General features: G+C 40.4%; 1 protein-coding gene across 1 annotated transcript; it reads left to right on the plus strand.

Moving 5' to 3' along the window:
• The first annotated feature begins 1,486 nt into the window (after positions 1–1,486).
• Positions 1,487–23,218, plus strand: OPRK1 (opioid receptor kappa 1). Its single transcript, XM_054816109.1, has 4 exons — positions 1,487–1,773; positions 2,257–2,583; positions 16,725–17,077; positions 21,743–23,218. The coding sequence occupies exons 2-4, from the start codon at positions 2,324–2,326 to the stop codon at positions 22,273–22,275; spliced, it is 1,146 nt and encodes a 381-aa protein (XP_054672084.1). The 5' UTR covers positions 1,487–1,773; positions 2,257–2,323; the 3' UTR covers positions 22,276–23,218.
• The last annotated feature ends 478 nt before the right edge of the window (positions 23,219–23,696 follow it).

A 23,696-nucleotide genomic window follows, 5' to 3' on the forward strand; every position in this document is an offset into this window, starting at 1 on the left:
TTTTATTGATTATTTTGCAGCTGTGTATGCTCAAATCCAAGGTGCTTATCCAATAAAAATGACTGCTCATGAGATGAATGATCAATGAATGCTAAAATATTGCTACCTTAACAGCTCTCCTGTATATTTTAATTTCAGAATGTGGAGAAGTCCAAAGAAAATATTAACAAGAAGTTGAAAATTGCCAAGGAAAACTATATATGAGAAGAAGTAGCAGTAGCAATTGCCTTCAGTACATTTGCAAAAGCCCATGTGTTGCAGAGGATAAAAACAGGATAGAGGGTACATTTTACGTTAGGATTGCAATTTTTTACGTCTTCATTAAGGGTGAAACTTTTAGACAGCTCTATACAGATGATAGTGAGCAGATGCTGATGTTCTGGAGAAAGTGCTGACCACAGTCAAAGCCATCACCACATTTGCACAAGTGTCTGCCTTTGAGAGAGGGAATTCTGTGCCTTTTAAACCTCCTTCATGACTTTTGACTCTTCAGCTGACATAATTTCTTATCTTGATTATAGGTTTAGAAAAGAAATATATTTTAGAAATAGAAACTGCAGCCTGGCCACACTCAACAAGAGGACTACAAACTAAAGTTTCAGCATTAGAAAAGAATGAAGGAAACCCACAACCCCTTTCCTGGCTATCTAGGCTTCACCAAACGCCCAGGGAGGCATGACCATCTGCTGTTCCTCACAGAGACCTGCTTTCCTGCTGCACGCTTTGAGATGCAGCCAGCCTGGCTGTTCCCCACCTCTTCCAAGGGAGGGGGAACAACTCATGGTCTTGCCTCACCTCTCTGATTTGCCATTTAGAGGGACTCCTGGTGGGGATTTCAAGGTCTGTTTGCAAATTAAGGGATATCCTGAACACAGATTGGTGTGTTCCCAGTCCTTGCTTGATGGAGTATATTAGGCATAAGCTCCGAGGGATGTGATTTCTGCACACACCATCTCTCCATCCCTGGCTGCAGCTGGAGCCTGGGGAGACCAGAGCTCCAGCATTGCTACAGGGAATTCTTGGCTTCTCACACAGTGTGGGGCAGCTTGAATAAACTAAGGACAGTAATCGAGGTGCCTCTCTCTGCTTTGGTAGCCAGCTTCTGGCTTTCCTCCAAGTTGCAGGTATAAAGGAACGGGGTCACAGCCACTCAGTGAGAAGTGTTTTGGATGCACATGTGAAGCTGAGGCACAAAAGAGCTGATGGACCAGGCAAGGCATCTAAACTGAAAATTCCTGTTTTATTCAGCATCTGTAAAAGCATGTGGGATTCAATAAGGCAGAGAGGATCATAGCTTGAGGCCTGGGAGTGCAAAGGGAATGAGGAAAGAAAACTCAGAAAAGTGTATTAAAAATCAGCATTCATTCATTGTGGAATGTATTTTTTGCTTTTCTTTTAATTTATCTGCCTCTCAGTGTTTAGACAGAAGTCATGTGAGCTTCTGAGCTGCAGGGACAGAGACAGAGGAGAACGTGTGCATCAGTGCAGAGTGCTGCTGGAGCCCTGGCAGAGCGAGAGGGAGGCAGAGGGAGCCTGAGAGGGAAAAGGAGAAGTGGTGGGAGCTGGAACAGCAGCAACTGCTGCTACCACGTCGTAGCTCATGCCTGAGAATCGGCTCAGCTGCCAGCACGCCTCTCCGAAGGCGCAGATGCCTCAGGTTCTAAAGTCCTAAAAGGTCGGTGGTACTTCCAGGAGCCAAGCGGAGCTGCTTTATTTTTTTTTTTTCCTGCGAAGAACATCTGTTTGAGGACTCCTTTTCCTGGACTGAAAGAGGTATTTTGTGTCATTAACGTGTCTCTTCTTTGAAAGCAGGTATGGGATTTGGAAAAAAATAACTCAGAGCAGGATGTCGAAGCAGATGTGCAGAGAGGTTTCTCTCTCTCTCCCTCTTTATAGTAGAGCTTAGGCAGTAAGGACCCCCTGTCATTGGGATACTGTTTGACTTAAAATATGGAGGATGGGAGAGACAGGGTTAAAGTGTGGGGGTGGATCTGAGCTGTTTCCCATCTGATTTGTTTCTCTATGCAGTCTCCGAAAGTGGAGGAAAACTTTCCTTGTGCACCTGGATGCGCAGCATTTACCCATTACATAGTGAGATGTAAATCTTGTAATTATTTAATATGAATGTGGTCTGCTTGGCAAATTACACTTCCCATTGCAGCGGAGTTCCCCTTAACATGTTCAAATTTTGGAGGTCTTAAAGTCCAGTGGCTGTGATAGCACTTCTGTTTCTTTCCCTCTGTTCCCTCTTTCCAGCATTCTCACCACCTGCTGTCTGCACTCTCCTCCCGGTCTCCCTCCTGCCTGTGGGGGCTGTGCCCCTATGGATGCCCCCGTGCAGATTTTCCGTGAGGAGCCGGACTCCACCTGCTCCCCGGGGCCCTGTCGTCCCCCCAGCACCAGCAGCAGCTGGCTCCTGGGCTGGGCGGACTACGACAGCAACGCCACCGGGGCCTTCACGGACGCCCAGCACAACCACACCAGCATCTCCCCCGCCATCCCCATCATCATCACTGCTGTCTACTCGGTGGTCTTCGTTGTCGGCTTGGTGGGAAACTCTCTGGTCATGTTTGTCATCATAAGGTAAGGGGCTTTGGAGTACCTGGTGGAAGAGGTGCAAATGGCGGTCCCTAAATTTGGCAGTGGAAGGAGGGGGTTAGTTTATGGAAGCTCTCTGGGAGTCCTTACTTGAGGAGCTGGAAGAAAGTAACCGGAATGACCCAAACCTTTTCAGTCCCAATGTTTGCCTGGACGTGCAGTTAGAGGCAGAAGGGAGAAGCTGTTTAAAAGTGATAAAACCTGCAGCCTGCGGGAAAGGCGCTCTGTGCCCCGGAGCTGCGTTCATCGGGTGCCCTCTAGGGATGAGAGGCTGCTCGCATCTGAGGGAAAGCTCAAGTCGAAGAAAGAAACTTCTGCAAGGCAGGTTTTTTCTTCTGCAAGGAGTCCCCAAAGAATGCCTTATGTGCCCAGTTGTGTGGACATTGCTGTCTTGTCACCCAGTGGCTTGTTTAGCAAGGTGGGAATAAAAGGAAGCGATAAAGATATGTGGAAATGCTTAATGTTAGGCAAGGGATGTTGTTTCTCTGTCTAGTGGTGTTTAACTCCAGTTGTTGGTGTTGGACTGAAGAAAGCAAAGCAGATGCTGAAATATCTTTCCTATTGTTTTTCAGGAAACAGGAGAAAGCTGGGTATCTGTGTTAGGCAGTTTTTCATATTAAAGCACTTAGTGAAATGCACCAGTACTTACACTTGCACTTACACTTGTGTATTGGTGTATATTTTAGCTTGCACTATGATTTCTCTCTCTTTTTGTCCTTTACCTTTGCAATTTATAAAAATGTTTGAACAGTGCAGATCAGCAGGGCGATAATGAGCAGCCAAGGGGACTGAAATCATGTAACTTTTTGGACTCTCGCTTCACAGTCCATTTGAATCCTGCAAAAAATTCTGAAAAAAAAAAAAGAATTGTGGAGTATTCACTGATCGAGTGAAATCAGCTTGTACACAGAAAGAAAAATGGAAGTATTGGAAGGGATCTTGTTAGTAAAGCATGCATGATAAGGGTCAAGCAATTGCAGGATGGTGAAATAACTGTCAGAGTTGATATAGGGGGAAGTTAACTAGAAGCAGTGAAGTTATTGATGAGGTACTTCACGAAAGATGAGTCATAACCAGGTGAATATTCTTGAAAAATGGAGATAAAATTCCCTTTAATAGTCAGTGCAATAAATAAAGATGCCTGTGGTCAATGGAGAAACTGGTTTGTTCCAGCTTTGTGACGCTGTAATTTTTATACCCCTCCATGCCCTTTTGCCCTTCATTCAGAGTAGAGATTTCATTTCTTTTTGTATTTCTCTTGCAAGAAGAGAGACTCCATACTTGACACACACAGAGCTGCAAAGGCAGAGATTTTTCTAAGCCATCAGTTGGTAATAATGACAGTTGATTAACTGGCCTGTGCAGTGGAAATAAATTCAAACTTAGCCAGAACCTAAAAGTTAGCATGTATAGATTATACTGGTGCATATGTATTTTCTTTTTTCTCTCCTTCGATTACCCTCCTAAGATTATTTTTGTGAGGGTCTAGCTAGCTATGGCTCGCTCTCCTACCAGTTCCTACATCAGCCTTTTGCTTCAGTTTCCTCTTGGTCCATCTCTTGATTACATGATCAAAAAAAAAAAAAAAAAGTATGACAAAATGCCTGTTGGGTTTTTTTTTCTTCTTTTTTTTTTCCAGTATCCCCTTCTCCTAGGTTTTCTCTGCGGCAAATGCTTTAAACACTGCTAGAATCATTAGCTGAAGTGCATGTATACACACATCTACAGTTTCAAACATTTCTTATGATTTTGAAATATTCTAAATGTTCATGCAAGAGGTATATTTTTTTCATTTTTGTCCTAACATCTCACCTCCCTCTCTTTTCCCTCACATCCATTCTCTGCATGACTGCATCTCAAAATGGGTTTTTCATGACCCATTAAAAAATGTAGCTTGCAGTGATGTCTTTTGGTGTGGAAAGCCAAGGTGTGTGTGAAGTTTGTGAAAGAAGGTGGCAAGAGAGAGGGGAATCATGTCCTCCAGCCATCCCATGTTGCCTCTTGTCCAGCTGCCACAACTCTAAAGGAGGATGGGAACAAATTGTGGCTGTTCTTTACCCTCCAGCGGAGCACAGGTTTGTGTGAGGCCCCTCGTTGCTGTTTCTCATCTCTCTGAATTCCAGATCTTCTCTCTTCCTCCTAACTCCTTCTACACCAGCAGGCAATGCAGGCCTGCCTCTCCTCCCTTTGCTCTTTTAACCAACACCTGATATTGTTAGAAAAGTTCAGTTGTAAGGGACCTACAATGATCATCTAGTCCAACTGCCTGACCACTTCAAGGCTGACACCAAGTCATCTTTTGGGTGATACAAACAAGACCTCTTTTGTTCTGAGACTCTCAGTGAAACTGTTGAAGTGTCAATGCTGTGGTAGATTCAGGAGACTCCATACAGTCCTGAGATGCCTCAGGAGCAGGCTCAAATTCATCCATAAGCTGTGGTGTAGGCAGGCCTTGGCCTGTTCCTTGCTTTAATATGTCCACAGGGGCAGTTTTGCTATGTCTCCACAAGAGATGCTGAAGAAGCTCGTGGAGACCAGCAAGTCAGCATCTCAGCAGCCTGCATGCAGAGTACTGGGTGTCCAAAATCTCCTTCAGGTGTGGTGGGGTGTGTTTCTGCTGAGAGGGAAAACCCTGTCAGAGCTCCCTCAGAGGGAAAACCCACAGGAGAATGGCACTTTGACAACATGCATGAGCTCCTGAAGGAAAAGTAGCAGAGTTTGGTACAGCTCCTGTAAACAGAGATTTGTGTTGAAGGCAGAGTGGGAACGGTACGTTAGTACGGTGGTGGCAGCACGGCCTGTTAAACCATGTCTCAGGAGACCTGGATTTTTCTTTTGCTTTTCCTACCAGGCTTCAACACTCTTTCCTGTCCTGAGAAGGTCACTTCATGGCCCTGTGACTTGGTTTCTTCATGCATAAAATGACGATACTAGTATTCACTGTCTTAAACACACAGCAACTGTTAGATTTAAAAGCCAAAGCCCAATCACTAAAAATCCTAAAAGAGCAAGATCAGGGCTATTGTAAGCACCCTCAGACCCCTCAGGCACATCGAGAGTGGTTATTTTTAATGTGCAGAAAGAGCTCTGTAATAGGTTCGCAGTGCATCCTGCACTCTTTGCACGCCTGTTGCAGTCGGCTCTCACGGTGTGGATGGTTTGCAGGAACTCTCCCCGTGTTCGCGTCAGCTGTGAGGCACGTGTACCAGCCCCAGGGCGTCTGCTGCCAGGCCAGCAGCCGGCCGGGTGGGCTGACAGTGCCTTGCTCACGCCGAGCCACGGCACATGGGATGTAACGGTCTCCTGTGGCCGCTGCTTTTCTTGGGGAGAGAGTGAGAGAGAAAGGGGGCATCGTGTTGCCTCTTGCACTGGTGGGAAATGCAGATACTGTGTGGGAAGCACAGTCCTCCCTCTATGGAGGAGGAGAGGAGGCATGGAATGGGTTTGTAGAAACCGGGTGAAATTGCCTGACCTCACCTGAATAAAGTTATACAGCTATGTGTGTCTTGGCATGATCAGAGACTGTCTCAATCTCAAACCTTTTCTTTTGAGGTTAGCTGTACCTCTGAGGTCTTAGAAGGTATCTCTGGACGTGAAATAGTTGGCTGAAGCTGATAAATAAGACTTGTCCTTGGAAGCAAAAAGTCTTTTTCCTCCCCTCCTCCTCCCTCCTGACTTTATTTCTCTAAAATTTAGTGCTGATTTTAAAGAAAATGGTGCTTTCTTGTGTCAGCTGGAAGGGAAGAAAAGTCCCCTAAGGTTACAACTTTAACTATGGATTCACTCTCATCAAAACCATATATTAACTCTGGTAAAAACTCTGAGAGATGCTGTCTCTTACACACCCCACCCCCCACCCTCCCACCCCAAATTCACTTTTTCTAGGTGCCTTACCCCCATTATTCCTGAAGTCATTTACTGACAGCAGTTGCCATCATCAGGATCTTAAATAGCCTATCCTGTGTTTCTTTTAAAATTATCTTTCGAGCTTCCAGTGAACTGAATAATTTTCTACATTCAGAAACACTTTTAATAAGAGGCTGTGTCACAGATATGTAGATTCATTCCCGAGGGAAAAGAGAAAGCTTGTATTCCTCTGCTTAGTCTTATGTTGAAGAAAAAATACAACTAGTAATACATTTTTATTCTTATATTCATCAAACCGAATAGCATCTTATGTAACAGGAAGAGTCTGTTAAGAAATGTCATATAAAATAAACTCCTTTCCAGATTGTTTTTAAATCTTCTCCATCATTCATTCCAAATGAGAATGAAAATATAAAAAAAAGTATCAAAAATTAAATTGATTCAATATATTGGTTTAAATTAATATTAGATTTTGATAATATCAAAAGATTACTTGTTAATTTGCTCTAAATTATTTTTCCATTTTTATTAATTTATATTTGGAAATAATATTGTTCTGAAATGAAAAACGAAGCTCCAGAAGAGTAAACCTAACTGAACTACCTGTTCCCTATTACTTGCATTTGGTATGATTTCATTCTTTTATGAAATCATGGGTTTGGCTGGTAAAACTAAATGCCTAGCTGTATTATACTTTGTGAAGTCTGTAGCTCTTTGCCTTTTTTTACCTGATCCAACATCTGGCACCTTACTATTACCAGTACACAGGTATCAAATGGATTGATAGTAATTCATCGCAGGACCTCAGAGCACCTGGCCTCACCTCACTGAATGAAGGTAGTTTTGGTGGGTTCTGCAGGGTTTGGTCAAACTTGGTAGAATTTTCATCACAACTTTGAAGACTGACCATTACCAACAGCTTTTACAGATGGTACAAAGACCAGGGTAGCAGGAAACACAGAAGAGGACAGATTTATAAAAAAATATGGGTAGTTTGACAAGTCATTTAAACAAAATTTGAATGTTTCTAATATGTTTAATACCCTGCTAGATAATAAATAAGTGAGACCTGGGGTTTCGAAGCAGACAAGAAACTCAACACGAGTTCCCAATATGACGCTGTGATAAGAAGAGCAGACACTGAAAAAGCAGAGAGAGTGCAGAAGAAAGGGTTGGAAAGAATATTTCCTAGAGACAGTATTAGAGAGAGCCTATAGCTTATAGTGAGTAATCTGTTTGGCTTCTGAAACGTAATTTGGTACCCATCCAGACACTTCCGCTGGGCTAGCAGCCAGGTAGTCATTTATTTCAGAGAAAGGCGTAACGGGAATCAATGTCTGAAAGCAAGACAAATTATGGGGAGCCATTTTGAACTGTTAGAAGTGAAAACTTACAGGAACTTTCCGGTTTGGCTGCTGACGAGGCAGAAAGCTTGAGATAGCGTGCCTGTCCTCAGCCAGGAGAGTGGTGGGGAAGCTCATGCTCCTGGCCAAAGTGTGGGGAGGGAGTAGAGCGTGGAGGCGGTGTTGGGGGGTGCAGGCTGGCTAAGCCCTTCTGGTGAAGAGGATAGAGCAAGGGAAGAGTGAAGATCCTTTATATGATTTTTCCTAACAGAGGATTTTGAATTTGCTGAAAGGGTATTGTGGCAGGAAATTCTTAACTTGGTGACTTTGGGTGGCCTGGGATGCACTGAGTGAGGGAAGATAATCTTCCTGGCTTGCTACTCTCACTGTCTCGTCAAACTGTGATTAGTTTGTCCCTTAAGTGAAATTCTCTGAAATAGATGAGTTCCCAAGGATAGTTTTGATTTCAGTTACTTATTGCTTTCTAAAGGAAAAGCATTCAGAAAAAAATTTTCATAAACTCTACTTCTAGGAAGTTTACTACATGTCTCTGTTTTGGTTCTCCCATCTGTAAGAATTAGGCAATTCTTACAAAGTGTGAACCCTGTGCTCTTCTCCTCAAGGAAGACCTTGTGCTTTGTTTATTATTAGCCTCTTGTGTGGAGTTTGAGAGGCATGAGGAAATGGCAGTATGAATGTCATTTTGTGTGCTGACAGACATGAGTGCACAAACTGAATTAGCTGTGGGGAAGGGGTGTGTATGGATGGAACGAGGACATGGAAGAAAGAGTGTCTGACCATGCTAGCGTTCTGCAAAATATAAAAAAGAATGTAAATAAAGAATATGTAAAGGTGCACAGCTTTTCTGTGCTCCTATTGGGAAGTTTGCATGCTAGCCTGTGTATCATCTTTGAAACATTTCTTTCTCCTGAAGCCAGAGGTTTCAGCTCTCATTAGATTCACCTTCTAATCTCTAGGGAAGTGAAAATTAATTCTAGGCAGTTTGCTATTTTTGGTTTTGAGACATTATTTATGATGAAACCTCTCTATTCTCTGCATAAGTATGAAAGTCTAACATGATTCACTTCAGTGCATGAGTTTCCACTAATACATGGCAAGAACAGGTGCAGAACTTTTCTGTTTCCTCTGCTCATCACACCAGTCCATCTATACAACACACGGTGCTCTGCCTGCCTGTTCATCTCTGCTCTAAAGTCATTGCTATTCATCATTATGAGCGAATATCTGGGGTTCCCAAACTTAGCTACCCTGCACCTGGAGAACAGAGGATTTTATATTTGCTGACTGAATGCATAGCTAAATCCACTTCCCACAGCCTAGCCACTGTGGCTACCATAAGGCAACTGGTAAAGCCCTCCTTGAGTAGTGACAGATGGGAATCTGCATGGTAGACAAGCTATTCAGTGTTCATTTTGGACAAGCTATTCAGTGTTCATTTAGTGTTCACACCCAGAAAAATTTTTATACCACGCTGCTGGCTGCTGGACAGCATCAGGACTTACTCTTTCAGAATGACTGGCTTGTTAAAGCGTGCAGGAGAATAATATTTTCACCATGGAAGCTATCAGCTGTGCTGTTCACTTGACCGTATCTTAAAGTTTCCTGCATTTCACTTGTATCATCTCCTTTGGAAAAGCGTGCGTTCAGGTGGTTTGTGCTGTGGGCTTCTCTGAGGCAGGTGAGGAAAACGGATGAATGGATAGAGCCCAGAGAAAGCCTCCCACCTGCCTCCTGTGAGGGTCTGATGACTTTTCCCTGAGCTGGCTCACTAGGTATGCATTCGTTGCCCTACCACATAATTCTGTACTCGTTCTAGAGTGAGGTCCCTTGTCTCCCATTCAACTTTATTACAGGAGTGCTGACCAGAGATTCGGGTCTCCACACATCCAAGTGTGTAGTTGTCCTATAAAACACTCCCAACAGTGGCAGTTATTACTCATCCCTGTGGCAAAATGGAGACCAGGTGCCTGGTTTTGAGAACAAGAGTGATGCCCACACCCCAAGACCCTTGCATGAGAGATTTCTGAGTTCTTTCCTTATTTCTATCCTGCAGAAACATCTATGGGAAGCAAATGTTCAATAACATTTGGCTGCTTCCAACCAAATTCTGCATACATAGCTACCTATGTCCTACTAAGGAAGGTAAGTAAAAAAATCTTCTGGTGGATCTGCTATCTCTGTCCCCTTGAGCAATGAGATTTGTTCTCTTTGCCAGGCAATCTCTGTCCTACTCACTTTCCTCTCCCACAAACACATAGGAAGCACTTTGATCTGCTAAGGGAGCTCATGCCCTTCATGAAATAATAATAATAAAAGATCCTTCTAAGAGAGAAGAACAATGAGAAAGGGGGATGTTAACAGAGACGGAGACTCGGCACACAGCAAGCCAAGGTACCTAGGATGGGCTCTGTAAAACCCTGGGAACTCCCTATAGCATGACTGGTCACTGGAAAACATCTGCAGCAGCATAGTTTCTCAAGAGACAGAGTCAGCTGCTTGACAAGGTCTAGATTCATCTTACCAGCCAACAGAGTTCAAAAACTCAGGTACACAGTCTAAACTAATTGTCTAGGCTCTCTAATAATAATATTAGACATACTGGTTTTGGATAAAGTACCTATTTTGTAAAATTCTGCATTCTTACTATTTCAGTATAAGCCACAATAAATCACAGCATCTTGACATTTCTGTGAGCTCCCCTAGCAAAATCATGGAAGCACAAATTTCGCGGTATTGGTGTTTCCAACATTAAGCATATTTCTTCAAAAAGAGGCTCTTAAGCTCACATAAAAATATATGTACATTTGAACTTAACTTCTATAATTGAGAAGCTGGTTCTTTAGCTCAAGAAGGAAAGCTTCCACATCTAATCTAAATTTGCAAGATCTTGTTCAGGCTCAGTTTATGGCTAGTTCAGAGGAGGAATGGTAGTGGTAAATTTTAAGGATTTTGATGATACCTTCTGACATTCACTTAGATTATGCTCCCTGAGGGGAGAATAAAAGACAAGATCATACTTTTCTTCTTTAAGCCGATTAAAAATAGGTACCCACAGGCGCTTATTAATAAAGAGAATTCCACTTTAGGATATTATTTTGTAGGCAACATGTACAATTTTTTGTCGGCTCCTAAGAATTTTGATATTAAAGACAGGCAACTTTTAGATGTGTGCAGTAACAAAATTTGCCTTTATTTAAAGTGTTTTCCGAGGTCCTAACCCCTGCTAAATTCTGGCTGTCATTCAAAATGTGGTAATAACGTATAACCCAATCTGAACATGGAAACTGCAGCATATTGATTTTTGCATTCTTTAAATGACTTCAGTCTTAGTTTCATAATGGCATAAGCCTTTTACATTGACTTAAAAAGATCCAAGAGATAGCTGAGCTGTCCTTTTGACATGGCATGTGTTTGGAACAGATCCTCCTGAGTTGTTTTTTTGGGTTTTTTTTGTTGGGCTTTGGGTTTTGTTTTATTTTTTCCCCTGTTCTGACGCAGCATGATATTGAGTGTGCCCTGAATATAGCCTTGAGATTTAGAGCTTTCCTGACTAAGATTTTCAGCTGCTTGATCTCCATATACTTCATTCAGAGGAACCTAGTGGAACAGAGCCTGCATCCTGCTGATAGGTGTTTTTGCAATTTGCTTTTAGATATGCTTTAGCTTTCATTTTAATTCACTGACTCAGGTATCTGCCAAAAATATGTGTTGTTATACCTCATTGTATTTCATGCTTTTGTACCTTCACTCTGCTACTGGAGAATGTTGTTATAGTATGTTAGTCTTGCTCCCCTCCCCATTCCTTATTTCATACTGCAGGGAACATTTCAGCATATTACACTTACATGAAAAAAATTTGACCAGAGCCTCCTTCTCAACTTTTATTAGCTTTACTAATGTTACGGCGTACCTTAGAATCACACTCCTCTCCTCTGCTCGAGATAATAACAACTAGCAGATTTAGTAATGCATTTTGATTTTTTTCCGAAAGCATACGAACTTCTTAAAAGCACGCTTCCTTCTTCTGCTACCACAATTTCATTGATAAGCTTAGTCTGGAGGTGTGATTTCTTCCTATTTACTGTCTTAAAAAAATGTGCAAAGTAAATTCTACTCCAGAAGGAAAAGTACAGTAACAATGAGTCAGCTCAGTAATAGGGGAAATTTTCTAAGGGTCAGACTAAAGTCAGTCTCAAAGAACTTTTGGAAAGTGGACTTAGCGTAAGTTGTGATAGTTTTGTGAATTTTACTTTTGACATGTAAGTAGACATCATTTAAATCTTGCTCCTTAAAAACTCCCATCATATATCCATCAAAAAAATACATCCAAACCAAAGTTTCATTTTTCATCTTGACTATTTTTCTGCAGGGTTTCCACGTATCTTCCAGTTATTTAAAGTCTACAGAGGCTTGAGGCCTGCTTATAGCTTGACAAGCAGTCTCGAGATCCACCAGATAGCTTAAGTCATCAGAGGTTTTTCTGCCTCTTGAAATTAGATTCTAGCACCTGATTTAAGTGAGGGACCTTCCATTCCTATGTAGTATTAGAAAAGCTGTAATCTTATTATGAAATCCCAGTATTTAACAAACCATTTTCTAGACACAGGATTTCCCACAAACAGTTTATACAACAATGGTTTATAAATATTTTAATGGTCTTTGAAAGTTGTATCTCAAAGACACTAAGAAAATGTTTGCCATTAATTCTCACTGTGCCATCTATGCTGTAGTTATGTCCAGGTTTCCCCTATCTGTTCTGCCAGACCAAGTGAAGCAGATAGCATTTTTTCCTTAAATGAAATTCAGGTATTTGATCAATAAATCTAATTTTGCAAAAGAAGACAAGATTCCCTTACCTGATCACTGTTTTGACCTTGTTCAAGTGCAGATTTGGGCGAATGGAGACTATGGGGGGATAAACCCAAACCATGTAAAATACTGCATCCTATATTTTGGTGCAATAGAATGAGTTGTAGAAAAGCAGTTAAATCCTTCATCTCGTATTTGAGTCAAGACTCTATCAGGGTCCACTTCAAAGTGTCTGACAGCAACAGCGGTCACTCCAGTACTTTAACTGGACTTTTGATTAAGCCTGCAAGCACATATCTTCAGAGGCATGTAGGCATTTAATAATTTTTAGGTGTTTAATTAAAAATATTGAAAGGAATTTGGATGATTGAATCAAGATTCTCAAAAGCATTTATTAATTTTATTAACTTCTAAATGAATGTATGATTTAATCTATATTGCCTAGCAACTTTAAAGCCCAAAATCTCATTTACACGGAGGCCAATGCTTTCGGGTGAAAGCAATCAAGCTCTTTACATTACTAGTGTGAGATCAATGAGTTTTAAGGTTGCATCAGTAAAACGTGCTTGGACTTAGCATTGCTGAGGTTAACCAGTGCAGCCTTCATCCCTGAGTTAGGTATGCATGATCCCTCTGCAGTGCCCGGGAGAACTGATTGCCTAAATTTAATAAAGTATTTATTGGAGCATTATTTATTGGTCTCCTGCTGCCTTCTTCAAAGTCTGGCAGAAAAGGGGCCAGGTGCCTACTCTGGCTCAGAGTGGTGCAAGGAGACATCTGTGGTCTCTGAACTGGGGTGGATTTGGGCAAGGCCAGCTAGTCATGGGACCGCCAGCCTGGTGAGCAGTGGGGAAGCACAAGATGCAGACCAGCTAAGGTTATTGAAGCTGGGATTGCTTTGTGCATATGCGCCCCTGCAATGAGCTAAAGCTTTCACAGAGCCTTATGAGAGGAATGGCACGCTGTGGGTTTTTCTTTTCCCCGTTATATTTTCACTCCCATATAGAGCTTTGATTTGTTTACATTGGAAGCTGTCAAAATGCTGATGCTGGGATGACTCTATATTTCTTACTACTTGTGAATGACAAGACATCCTTCCTGTTGGATCAATCAAAGTGAGGAAAATTAATTTTCTTATATGTGTATGTTTTGCATAGTCCAAAAAATCAAAATTGCTCACTTGACAGTTATAACATAAGCAGTACATGCCTGATGTTGCAGCTTCAAAAATTTTAATTTTGAAGTTACCTAAAAAACTAGTTCTATTTTACAGAGGGTCTTGCATATTCTGCCACTGGAAGGCTAAGGGCAGGAGGGAAAAAGGTACTGGGAAAATATGGTACATATGGTCACAGTGTCACACACAAACAAGAATTTAATTAAGGTGCAAGGAACAGGAAATGCCAGATACTAAGTCTGTCAGATATTTGATTTTTCAAGGCTAATAAAATCCTCTTAGTTATTTTTCACTACTTTTCTGATTGACTTTAAGGAAAAAAGGTCATACTAATTCTATACGTGAAAGCAAACTTTCCCTATCCAAACCCTTGGGGAAGTTTTTAAAGATCTACAGAAGTAAGGATTCAGAAGAACTATTTGTTGCTTCACCTCTGCTTGTCACAGGCCATTGCATTTCATTTAAATATTCCTGTAATGAGTCTGGTAACTTATATTTGACTGAAGCACACCCTTTGCAAAGCCGCAGACATTGATTTGGAGACATCAAAAGATGGAAAAATTACTCCTTTCTTGTGTGGTTTGTTCTCAATAATAATCACCTTAGCTGTTAGGAAAAATCCGTCAATTGTTTCTAAGCTGAGTTTGTCTGGCTTTGGCTTTTGCGTATTTGTCCTTGTTACGCTTTTCTTTGCAGTCTGAAAGAGCTCTTCAGTACCTGCTATTTTCTCCCTGTGGAGGTCTTCAGACACTGTAATCAAGTCACCTCTCGGTGTTCTTTTTGATAAACTAAATGTGCTGAGCTCTTTAAGTTACTCACAGTAAGAATTTTCTCCAGGCCTTTCACTTATTTTTGTGGTGCTTTTTATGCATCTTTTCCAACTTCTCATAGTCTTTTTTTCCAATTTGAACAAGACGATTCCAAATATCATCAGTGATGTCCATAGAAGTAAAATCACCTTTCTACTACTCTTTTTCAGACATTTAATGGAAATTACTCCATTTTAGCACAGATTTGCAGTCTGAGTGTTTTTGTTCAGGCTTACAGCTGAAGATGCACTCGAAGCTGGGTTTTTTTTTTAACTTTTGTTATTTTTTATTTTTTATTTTACCAGGAGGAAAGTTCCTGGTCTGTTAACGTGTCTTATATTTGTTTCTCCTAACTATATACTCTCATATTTGTGTTTGAGCAGTGCCTTACAGGCTGTAATGTGACCCTCAGGACAGATTGCCTCCTCTGCTGGAGGGCCTGTTGGGGAGATGATTGATGTGGGAGGGGGCAGAAGCCCAGCTCTGAGTGGTGGGTGCCTCCTCGCTCTGCCTTTGATCTCGGAGAAGTTCAAACTGGGGCAGAGGGAGTGCAGACCATGGGGGTCACGCCATCAGTGCAGAGCTTTTGTTGTTGCTTCCTTTTAGCTGTCTTTGCTCAGAGATTTTTAACATTTCACTGGCTAATGGCTTTGTTCAAGATGTGAGCCGGGGCATGGTATCTGGGTGAGAAGGATTTACTTTCTTTACCCTTGCAGTTCTCTTTTCTATGCTTCGAACCAGCATTTGTTTTCATTTTCTCAATAAGTTGTAATGAGAGTGTTTTAGAAAAACTGGTGCTATTTTTAACGTTTCATGTTGATCATAAAATGACATCTCTGCCCATATTTTAATTAATAGCTAATTTACAAATCGGGTACATTTTGTCAACACTGCTCAAATTTTTTAAAATTTTTTATTTTACACATCAAAGTTTTAAAGGCAAATAGACACATTGCCCGACATGTTCATTAGCTAAACTGAATCTTACATTTCCACTGTAAATTATTAATGACATATAGCAAAATCTAGCTAGATGTGTTTCTGTCTGTGTTACATGTGCACATTTTAGTTTGGGCACACATTCAAAATATGAGGCTGAAACAATTTGAGAAAGAAAATCCGTCATTGAATCTGATAATAAATTAACAGCGATGAGCAAAAGGAACTGGTTGGGGGGCAGCATTTCGGAAAGGAGAGTCAGGTATATCCCTATGCTGACAGGCTCTCCTTCATCCTTTGTGTCCATAGCAGAGCTGGAAGCAGTCCTCCACACCCTGGGGCACAGGGTGTCCCCCCCCAAAACAGTCATCAGGGCAGAACAAAGCAGGGTACCATTTCAAAAAAACAGATCCTATTCTTCTGTGTAGGCTGAGGTTCTTACTAGCTGGACAAAACAAGTGCTTCATTTTGATGAAATTAAAGGATGCGGAAAAAATATTGCTATGATCATTTTTCTCCCCACTGTGGTAGCCTACTTAAACAATAATCATCTTTTACACTAGCAGTCACAAAAGAGAGGACTGGGAAAAGCTGATGGTAAGAAAGGAGGAGAAATTGGAAATGAAGGAGCAAAGAAAGGAGGTGACTAAAACCTGTATAAGCTGGCATTGTTGTAGTGAATTCAAGGAAGAGGAAGTACCATACAAGAGGCAATCTGGCCTGGCAGACGTAACAGTTAACATGGACTCTTTCTGGAGAATGGGATAACTGTTCCTTCCACAAATCCAGAAGCTCGCAATCACTGACAGTTAGCTATAAGACAAGGAAACATAAAACATTTTGAACACTTGCAAATGTAACAATGATATTGTCTTGTAGAGGGATTTGAGAAGATAGAATTGAAACCAGCATTTGACTGATTAGATAAAAATGTGTTCATGTACCTGGCTTTGCCTGCGATGAATAGTTCTAACTGCTGATGCAGGTGTTGAGAGACTGAGTTAAATGTGTTCACTATTATGCCAAGGGTCTCGCATTTGTGTGCATTTCTGTCAGGAAAAAACCCCAACTATGGCAAAGCCTGACTGATAAACTGTTACACATCTGAATGTGCATAATCATATTTTGAAAGATTAAATCCTTACTTTTTTTGTTCTTCAGGTACACAAAGATGAAGACAGCAACCAACATCTACATTTTCAATCTGGCTATGGCAGATGCGCTAGTTACCACGACTATGCCTTTCCAAAGCACTGAGTACCTGATGAACTCTTGGCCCTTTGGTGATGTGCTGTGTAAAATAGTTATTTCGATTGACTATTATAACATGTTTACCAGCATATTCACACTGACCATGATGAGCGTTGATCGATACATTGCCGTGTGTCACCCTGTGAAGGCTCTGGACTTCCGTACACCTCTCAAGGCGAAGATCATCAACATCTGTATCTGGCTGTTGTCCTCATCTGTTGGTATATCTGCAATAGTTCTTGGAGGTACCAAAGTCAGGGAAGGTGAGTGTGAGCATTCAAAATTCCATCTTTTTGTTTCTCAAATGACATAAAATGTAGCTTTGAATACTGATTAAACCTGATTGATTCCTTCTTCAAAAGGCATGTCTAAATTTCTGACATTTTAAACTATATTGTGGAACATTACAGTATGACATATAAATCATGTAAGCTCAGATGCCCTGGCCAACTAAAAGAACAAAATGCACTTTGAAGCATTGTCTGTGCTAGAATGAGACCATCAAAACCTGCTAGCAGACAGGAGGGGAAAACAATCAGGAGTTTGATCACCTTGGACAGATCAAAGATCAGTTTATGAAGAAACTTGAAATGTGGGCTTAAGGTGCTTTTTGTAGGTGTTGTGAGAGTAGTTCTGATGAAGTTCCAAGAGCAGAAACTAGACTGCTTGTCGTTAGTATTAATATTAAAACTATCATTAATATTAAGACTTGGGAGCTTATTATCAACAGCCATTTCACAGAACTTGAAGGCATGGTAAAGAAAGGAAAAGTCAGTAGTAGCTGGAGACAGAAAAACAAGCTAAATTGTATATGACAGTACCTCAAATTCTTGTTTAAAAAGGGATGGACATGTATATGGAGACTTGGAAGAGCTGAGAATAAGGATCAGCAGAAGAACTGGGAATACAGACCATGGCAAGGAAGCAACTACAAGAACACGAAGTCAATGAGATCTGTGTGCAGATCACCTGTAGGGCCTGCTTGAAATTTATAATCCATGAAGGACTGTGGATTTAGCCCCTATAACTGCAGACTCATTGCCAAAACTTAGGGGGTTAATCTTATTTTGAAATCCTCCTTGAGAAAGAAAGGGGAGAAGCATTCTTGCACACATATACTTCATACCCACAGGCGTGACTGTGGTGCAGGAGCACCTCAGTGTCTCTAAAAGGCTTGAGACGTCTAATGATGTCCTTGGGTTGGGGCCATCCTGTTAATGAATGGCTCGAAAAAATAGAAGACATGCATATTTATTTGGTGGTAGTCATGTTTGATGTATAAATAATCTTTTGAAAAATGATTAATAATTTCCTGAATCAACAACTTTTTTATTAGAAACATTTTGCTCCTCCCAAGAGAAATGGCAAACTTACATAAGGACACTGTTTTATCTGGCAGAGACAATAAATGCTGTGTGTTAAACTGTTTGGCATAGATCAATGCAAACAAAACATTTCACTAACAGCTGCTCAAGGGCTGATTGATTTGGCTGAAGATGTATAGATTTTGTTCTTGCTATTGGTCTCCTGGTGGGTAGGTGACAGGAGAGTTCTCTGGAAACTCTTCTTTCAACCCTTTTGGGGGATCAAGTGTCCTGGTCTGCTGTGCTGTAACTCTTCTACCCAGTAAAGCTTTGACAGGCTCTATAAAGCAATGTCTAGCTCAGGCAACATTAACTTCCAGGCATCTTCATCTGGGAAGAACAATTGTCTTGCTGTGTATGAGATCCTGAAGGCCATGGGATGGTGTTTTGTTGGAGCATGCTTAACCAGCAGAATATTTCTGTCATTCACTGTAAGCATCACATTTAGATCACAGCGCTGCTCTGAGGCCAGCAATGACTGAATGCCTTTTCCACGCCACGTGGCAGGCAGCTTGTTGTTTTCTCCTGAAACAGAGACTGGTCATACGCAGCTCAGCTGGGCCCAAACGAGGTTGGAAATTACTGGCAAATGTTTGTCAGCCCCTACTGTTCAGCTCTGCTTGTCTGATCTAAGGTCTCTCTTGGCCATTTATTGCCAATTATCTTGTCCGGTGTGTTCATGAATTGTGCTGACGAACGCAAAGGGGAAAAGCAAGGATCCTCCCTTTGCCTGACAGCTGGAGCTCAGGACTGAAACTCTGCGTCATGTTGGTCAGAATAGCTGTTGTTTATATGCTATGGGGCCTCTGTTGGATTCAGATTTAAATGACAACTGGACATCAAATGGAAAGCAATTCTATTTAAAGTTCCCACCCCGTGCTCAGTTAGTCCCTTTTGTTCTCACGGTTCAGGATTGCTCCCGGTGGTGTCCTTCTGCATACATTTTCCCTGCAGAATAAATTTTACATCTGTGTAAATATTCCCTCCCTGGGCTTAATGAGGACTTTCTTGCTGAAGAATTGTTCACTTAAAAAACAATAATAAAATTAGAGGTATAATTGGTATTCCCAGTAATAGTATGAAGGCTCCATTTGAGTACAGAGGAATATGGATGTCTGAACATGACATAATTAATAATGTATCTAACAGAAATATATTTCTTTTGTCAAGATTAAGATTATTCTTAAATGGTAGCTTATCAAACACATTTTAAAATATATTTACACTAAAATACCATCTAGAATGCAATATTTTTCCTTAAATATATCAATGTATTTGGAATTTTTGGCTTTCAGAGTGGAAAAGGTCAGTATGAAATCTTAAGTACTCAGTTTGTGACACCGTACTTAGTTCTGCATCTCTTCAGGCAACAAGAATAAAATACAAATTGGATTTTATTCTCTTCCAAGGTTCCTGAAAATTATTATGACATTGTGCATTATGACAAGGATCTCTGTTGATTGTTTGCCAGTTGTAAACTGGGAAAATGTAAATGGGTTCCATACAATTCATAGCATTATATGTATCAAGTGAGACACGTGAATATTAATGAATTTAAAATAAGATTTTCCATAGAAAGTAAACTGTAATGAGATGTAAGACAATCATTAAATTTGTATTCGATAATTTGGAATTCTAAAATACCATTGTGAAACACAAATTATATTAAAATGGAGCAAGCGTGTCCTAATTATTTTGACAAATCTATGAAATTATGTCAGTAGCTCTGAAGAGGCAGTTTCCTCTGGGAGGGAGTTTCAGCGAGTAGCTGGATGTGGTCCGGAGCAGTCATCCCTGATCACATCTCATTTTTATCCAGAACTGCACATCTGGATGCAGCTTTACCAGTCTAGATATTATAGCTGCATCCTGCTTTTATTGCTGCTGCTAGGCTATGATCTACTACAAATAACGGTAATAATCAACATGAAAACTTCTTTGAAGATGATTGTTGACATTTCTAGAGTAAAATTAAGTAAAAGCAACTACACTTTAGAAAGATGACGGAGTGTAAAGACCCTGTTAAGTCATACTTGTGCTGTAAGCTTAGCATCCTCCATCAGGCTTGAAAGATATGTCTTTTACCTTTTCCGCTTTCAGAGTCATCCATTGGTTGTTATATTATTTAAAATAAAACCTCAAAATATTTAGCTTTCACTTCAACTTTTTTATTTGAATGTTTTACTATGTAATATCACCCAGAACAGCTTTCTGATATCTAACCATGGAAATATCTGTATGATAACATAATGACAATTTCCCCCCTAGCTGTTTTTCAAAACAAATTCTCTGCAATATCATTTTGATTTGTGAAGCATTTTGATAGTGGGGAAATATGGCTTGATGGAATTTTTCTGACTAATTCTGCTGGAGACAGATACAAAAAAGTGATATGCAAGAGTGTATTGAATCATTCCACCCTTAGATCTGATTCAATAAAATCCAATACATAATAATTTGAAGAGGAATGACAAATTCAGTAGGGAAAATGAAAAAAAAAAAAAAGAATAATGCAGTACTCAAAAGGATAAAATCTAAGCTACGATTCAGAGCGAAAAATCCCTGTGTCACCTCGACTTGTCTTCAGTAGAGTTTAACTGCTGATAGTAGTTGTAAATTTACCCCTTCTCTTGCCTTGCCATTTATCTTGTTTCTTTGTTTTCCATATGGTTTATACGCTGGAAGGCTCCAATGAGGTCAGCAAATGAAACCTCAAATATTTCATTCCTCAGCAACCTCCTGTCAGATGGAATATTTCTGGGACATAAAATCAAGTGACAGCCTGTGACTCTGAATCCTGGCATGGGCAACCAGAAAGGGAGTGGACTGGTGTCAGTGGCCCAGATCCTGCAGTCTCTGCACAGGCTGCATGTTCGATGACATGATCTGCAGAAAGAACAGCTTCCATTTGACTCCACGCACGCATATATTTTATTTGCTTCTATTTAACTGAAAAGAAGTTGTTGCCAGGAAATAAGTTTTTCTGAATGCAAGCACTTGCGTGTATTCCATTTGCATGGAAGAAGGCACGTGGGAAAAGATTATTACACAATTATCATATATTGGCAAAATCTTCCTACGATCAAAACCTCATTTGGCTCCCACCATTCATGATAACAAAAATCTGTCTCCACCCACAGACAAAAACATATGTAGTTTGATAATAATTATGAGATTTCTACTCCATTGAACATGGTAGTCATTCTGGCTTTAAATCTCAGTGAGATTCAAATGGAAACATCTTTACAAATTTTTATTTTTGTGCTCTGCATTTTTAGGTCCTCCCATGGGAAACAAATTTTATACAATGTTATGCATTTTAAAAAGCCCCTATCTCTCTAAGTACTTTCTAGAAACAGCTGCATAAAACCAGTTTCAATGGCAATTGAAAGCTTTTCTTGGAGTGATTTAATGATAACTCCATTTATTAGTATAATGATAACTCCATTTATTAGTATCACATTACATGATAATCACTTTTCCTAGCTTATGCTATGACAATTACATTGTTTAGAATATCTAATAATAAAGCAATTTTCTTCTTCTTACTTCTTTCATTCCTAGATACTGCTAGTACTGAATGCTCCTTGCAATTTCCAGACAGAGATTACGTGTGGTGGGACATCTTCATGAAAATCTGTGTCTTTGTCTTTGCATTTGTTATTCCAGTTCTCATTATAATTGTTTGCTACACTCTGATGATCCTGCGCCTTAAAAGCGTACGGCTTCTCTCAGGGTCTCGAGAAAAAGATCGAAACCTACGCCGCATCACCAGGTTGGTTCTTGTGGTCGTGGCAGTTTTCATTATCTGTTGGACTCCTATTCACATTTTTGTGCTGGTTGAAGCGTTAGGGGATGTGTCGCACAGTACTGCAGCTATATCCAGCTATTACTTCTGTATTGCTTTGGGTTACACCAACAGCAGCCTCAATCCAATCCTTTATGCTTTTTTGGATGAAAACTTCAAGAGATGTTTCAAGGACTTCTGCTTCCCCTTTAAGATGAGGATGGACAGGCAGAGCACCAGCAGAGTCAGAAACACTGTGCAAGACCCAGCTTATATGAGGGAAGCAGATGGGACAAACAAACCTGTATGACTAGTCGTGGAAATGTCGTCTTACTGTCCTCAAGAGAGAGAAGAGTCCAATGACCTAGGACTGACACAGATTACCACTGCAGTTTGAACTGGACTCACCCAGACAGACATTTCTGGAATACTTCGGAAATCCTAGCAGTTTGAACTAAAGCAATTTTATTATCCACAAACAAGAACCTCCTGAAAATAAGCTCAAATGAAAAGGACCTGGCTGATGGTCCGGTTTTTGCACCATGTTTGCTGTACTTGAGCAGGTATTAATACACACTTTTGGGGAGGCAGGAGATAGTGTTGTACCAGCTGAAAGTTCTGGCTTTTCTCTTTACAACATGTGAGGTTACATTAAGCAACATTTGGTGATAGCACTGAGTTATGCCAGAAACTTTTGCCCCAACAGTGATTGCTTCTGAACTATGTAATTTGACAACCTGTCATACTCTTTTACAGTGAAGAGTGTTGTTTAGGTTTCTGCAGAACAATGCCAGAGCTATAATCAATATTGTCCTCAACTAATATATCTGTAACATTTGTCTGTGCTGTGGAAATCCGATTTAAGCATGATCAGCCTCCACACCAAAGTGATTTTATTGTGTCTGTGTATGGTAAAGCATTTTGGCATTTAAAAATATTGGGATTTAAGGAGAAATGGTAGTATATTTTTAGCACGTGTTTAATCACCTGTGTGTAATGTTTTCTATGTGTGATTTTCCAAGATGATTGTATATTTATTGATTGTGAATAATATAATATGCATTTTCAGAGTGTATTTTGAACAAGAGGCTGGAAAACTTCAAATACTTCACTTGTTACAAAACTGATGAAAAGACGTGCCACATTCATTACATGAGGGGGAAATAATCACATTCCATTTTCAGTAAAGGGGACAAATGAACATACTTAAAAATAGCGCTGTACTTGTTTTCCTGGACAATTTGTAAGCAGACTAAAATAAATATTTGAAGAATTAGAACCCAGTGAATTAGCACATGTATTAACTGGATTGATACAAAGGTAATGAAGATTAAATATACTGGATGCTTTAATGGCACTTGATTGCAAAATTTCCCATTTTATTGATAATGATATATTTTCCTTGATACAGTCCTATGAATTCAGTAAATTTCTCTGTTTTCCTGTGAAGATGGAGATGCCGAGGCACAGCTGCACAAGTTATTGAAGGTAAGTTTATAGTAAAACTGAGCCTAACTTTCAGTCTGTAATCTTTTGTCTTCCTAATTGTTAGATATTACTACCCCCACTTCTGCTGTTGCTGAAGTTTGGAGGAATGCTCTCATTATCTTCACTGGGAACAGATCTGGTCACCAGATGTCTTCCTGGTCTACCCTCTTGTAGTTTAAACCCATTACCCCTTGTTCTATGACTCCATGCCCTTGTAAACAGTCCCTCTCCATCTTTCCTGTA

Source organism: Grus americana, chromosome 2 (assembly GCF_028858705.1).
Source record: "Grus americana isolate bGruAme1 chromosome 2, bGruAme1.mat, whole genome shotgun sequence".
In the NCBI taxonomy this organism is placed as follows: Eukaryota; Metazoa; Chordata; class Aves; order Gruiformes; family Gruidae; genus Grus; species Grus americana.

Bases quoted from the DNA above. Each gene is read 5' to 3' on its own strand.
- OPRK1 (XM_054816109.1), top strand. From the start codon at position 2,324: ATGGATGCCCCCGTGCAGATTTTCCGTGAGGAGCCGGACTCCACCTGC. The intron at 2,584-16,724 runs GTAAGGGGCTTT...TTTGTTCTTCAG, and splicing joins GTCATGTTTGTCATCATAAG to GTACACAAAGATGAAGACAG. The intron at 17,078-21,742 runs GTGAGTGTGAGC...TTTCATTCCTAG, and splicing joins AGGTACCAAAGTCAGGGAAG to ATACTGCTAGTACTGAATGC.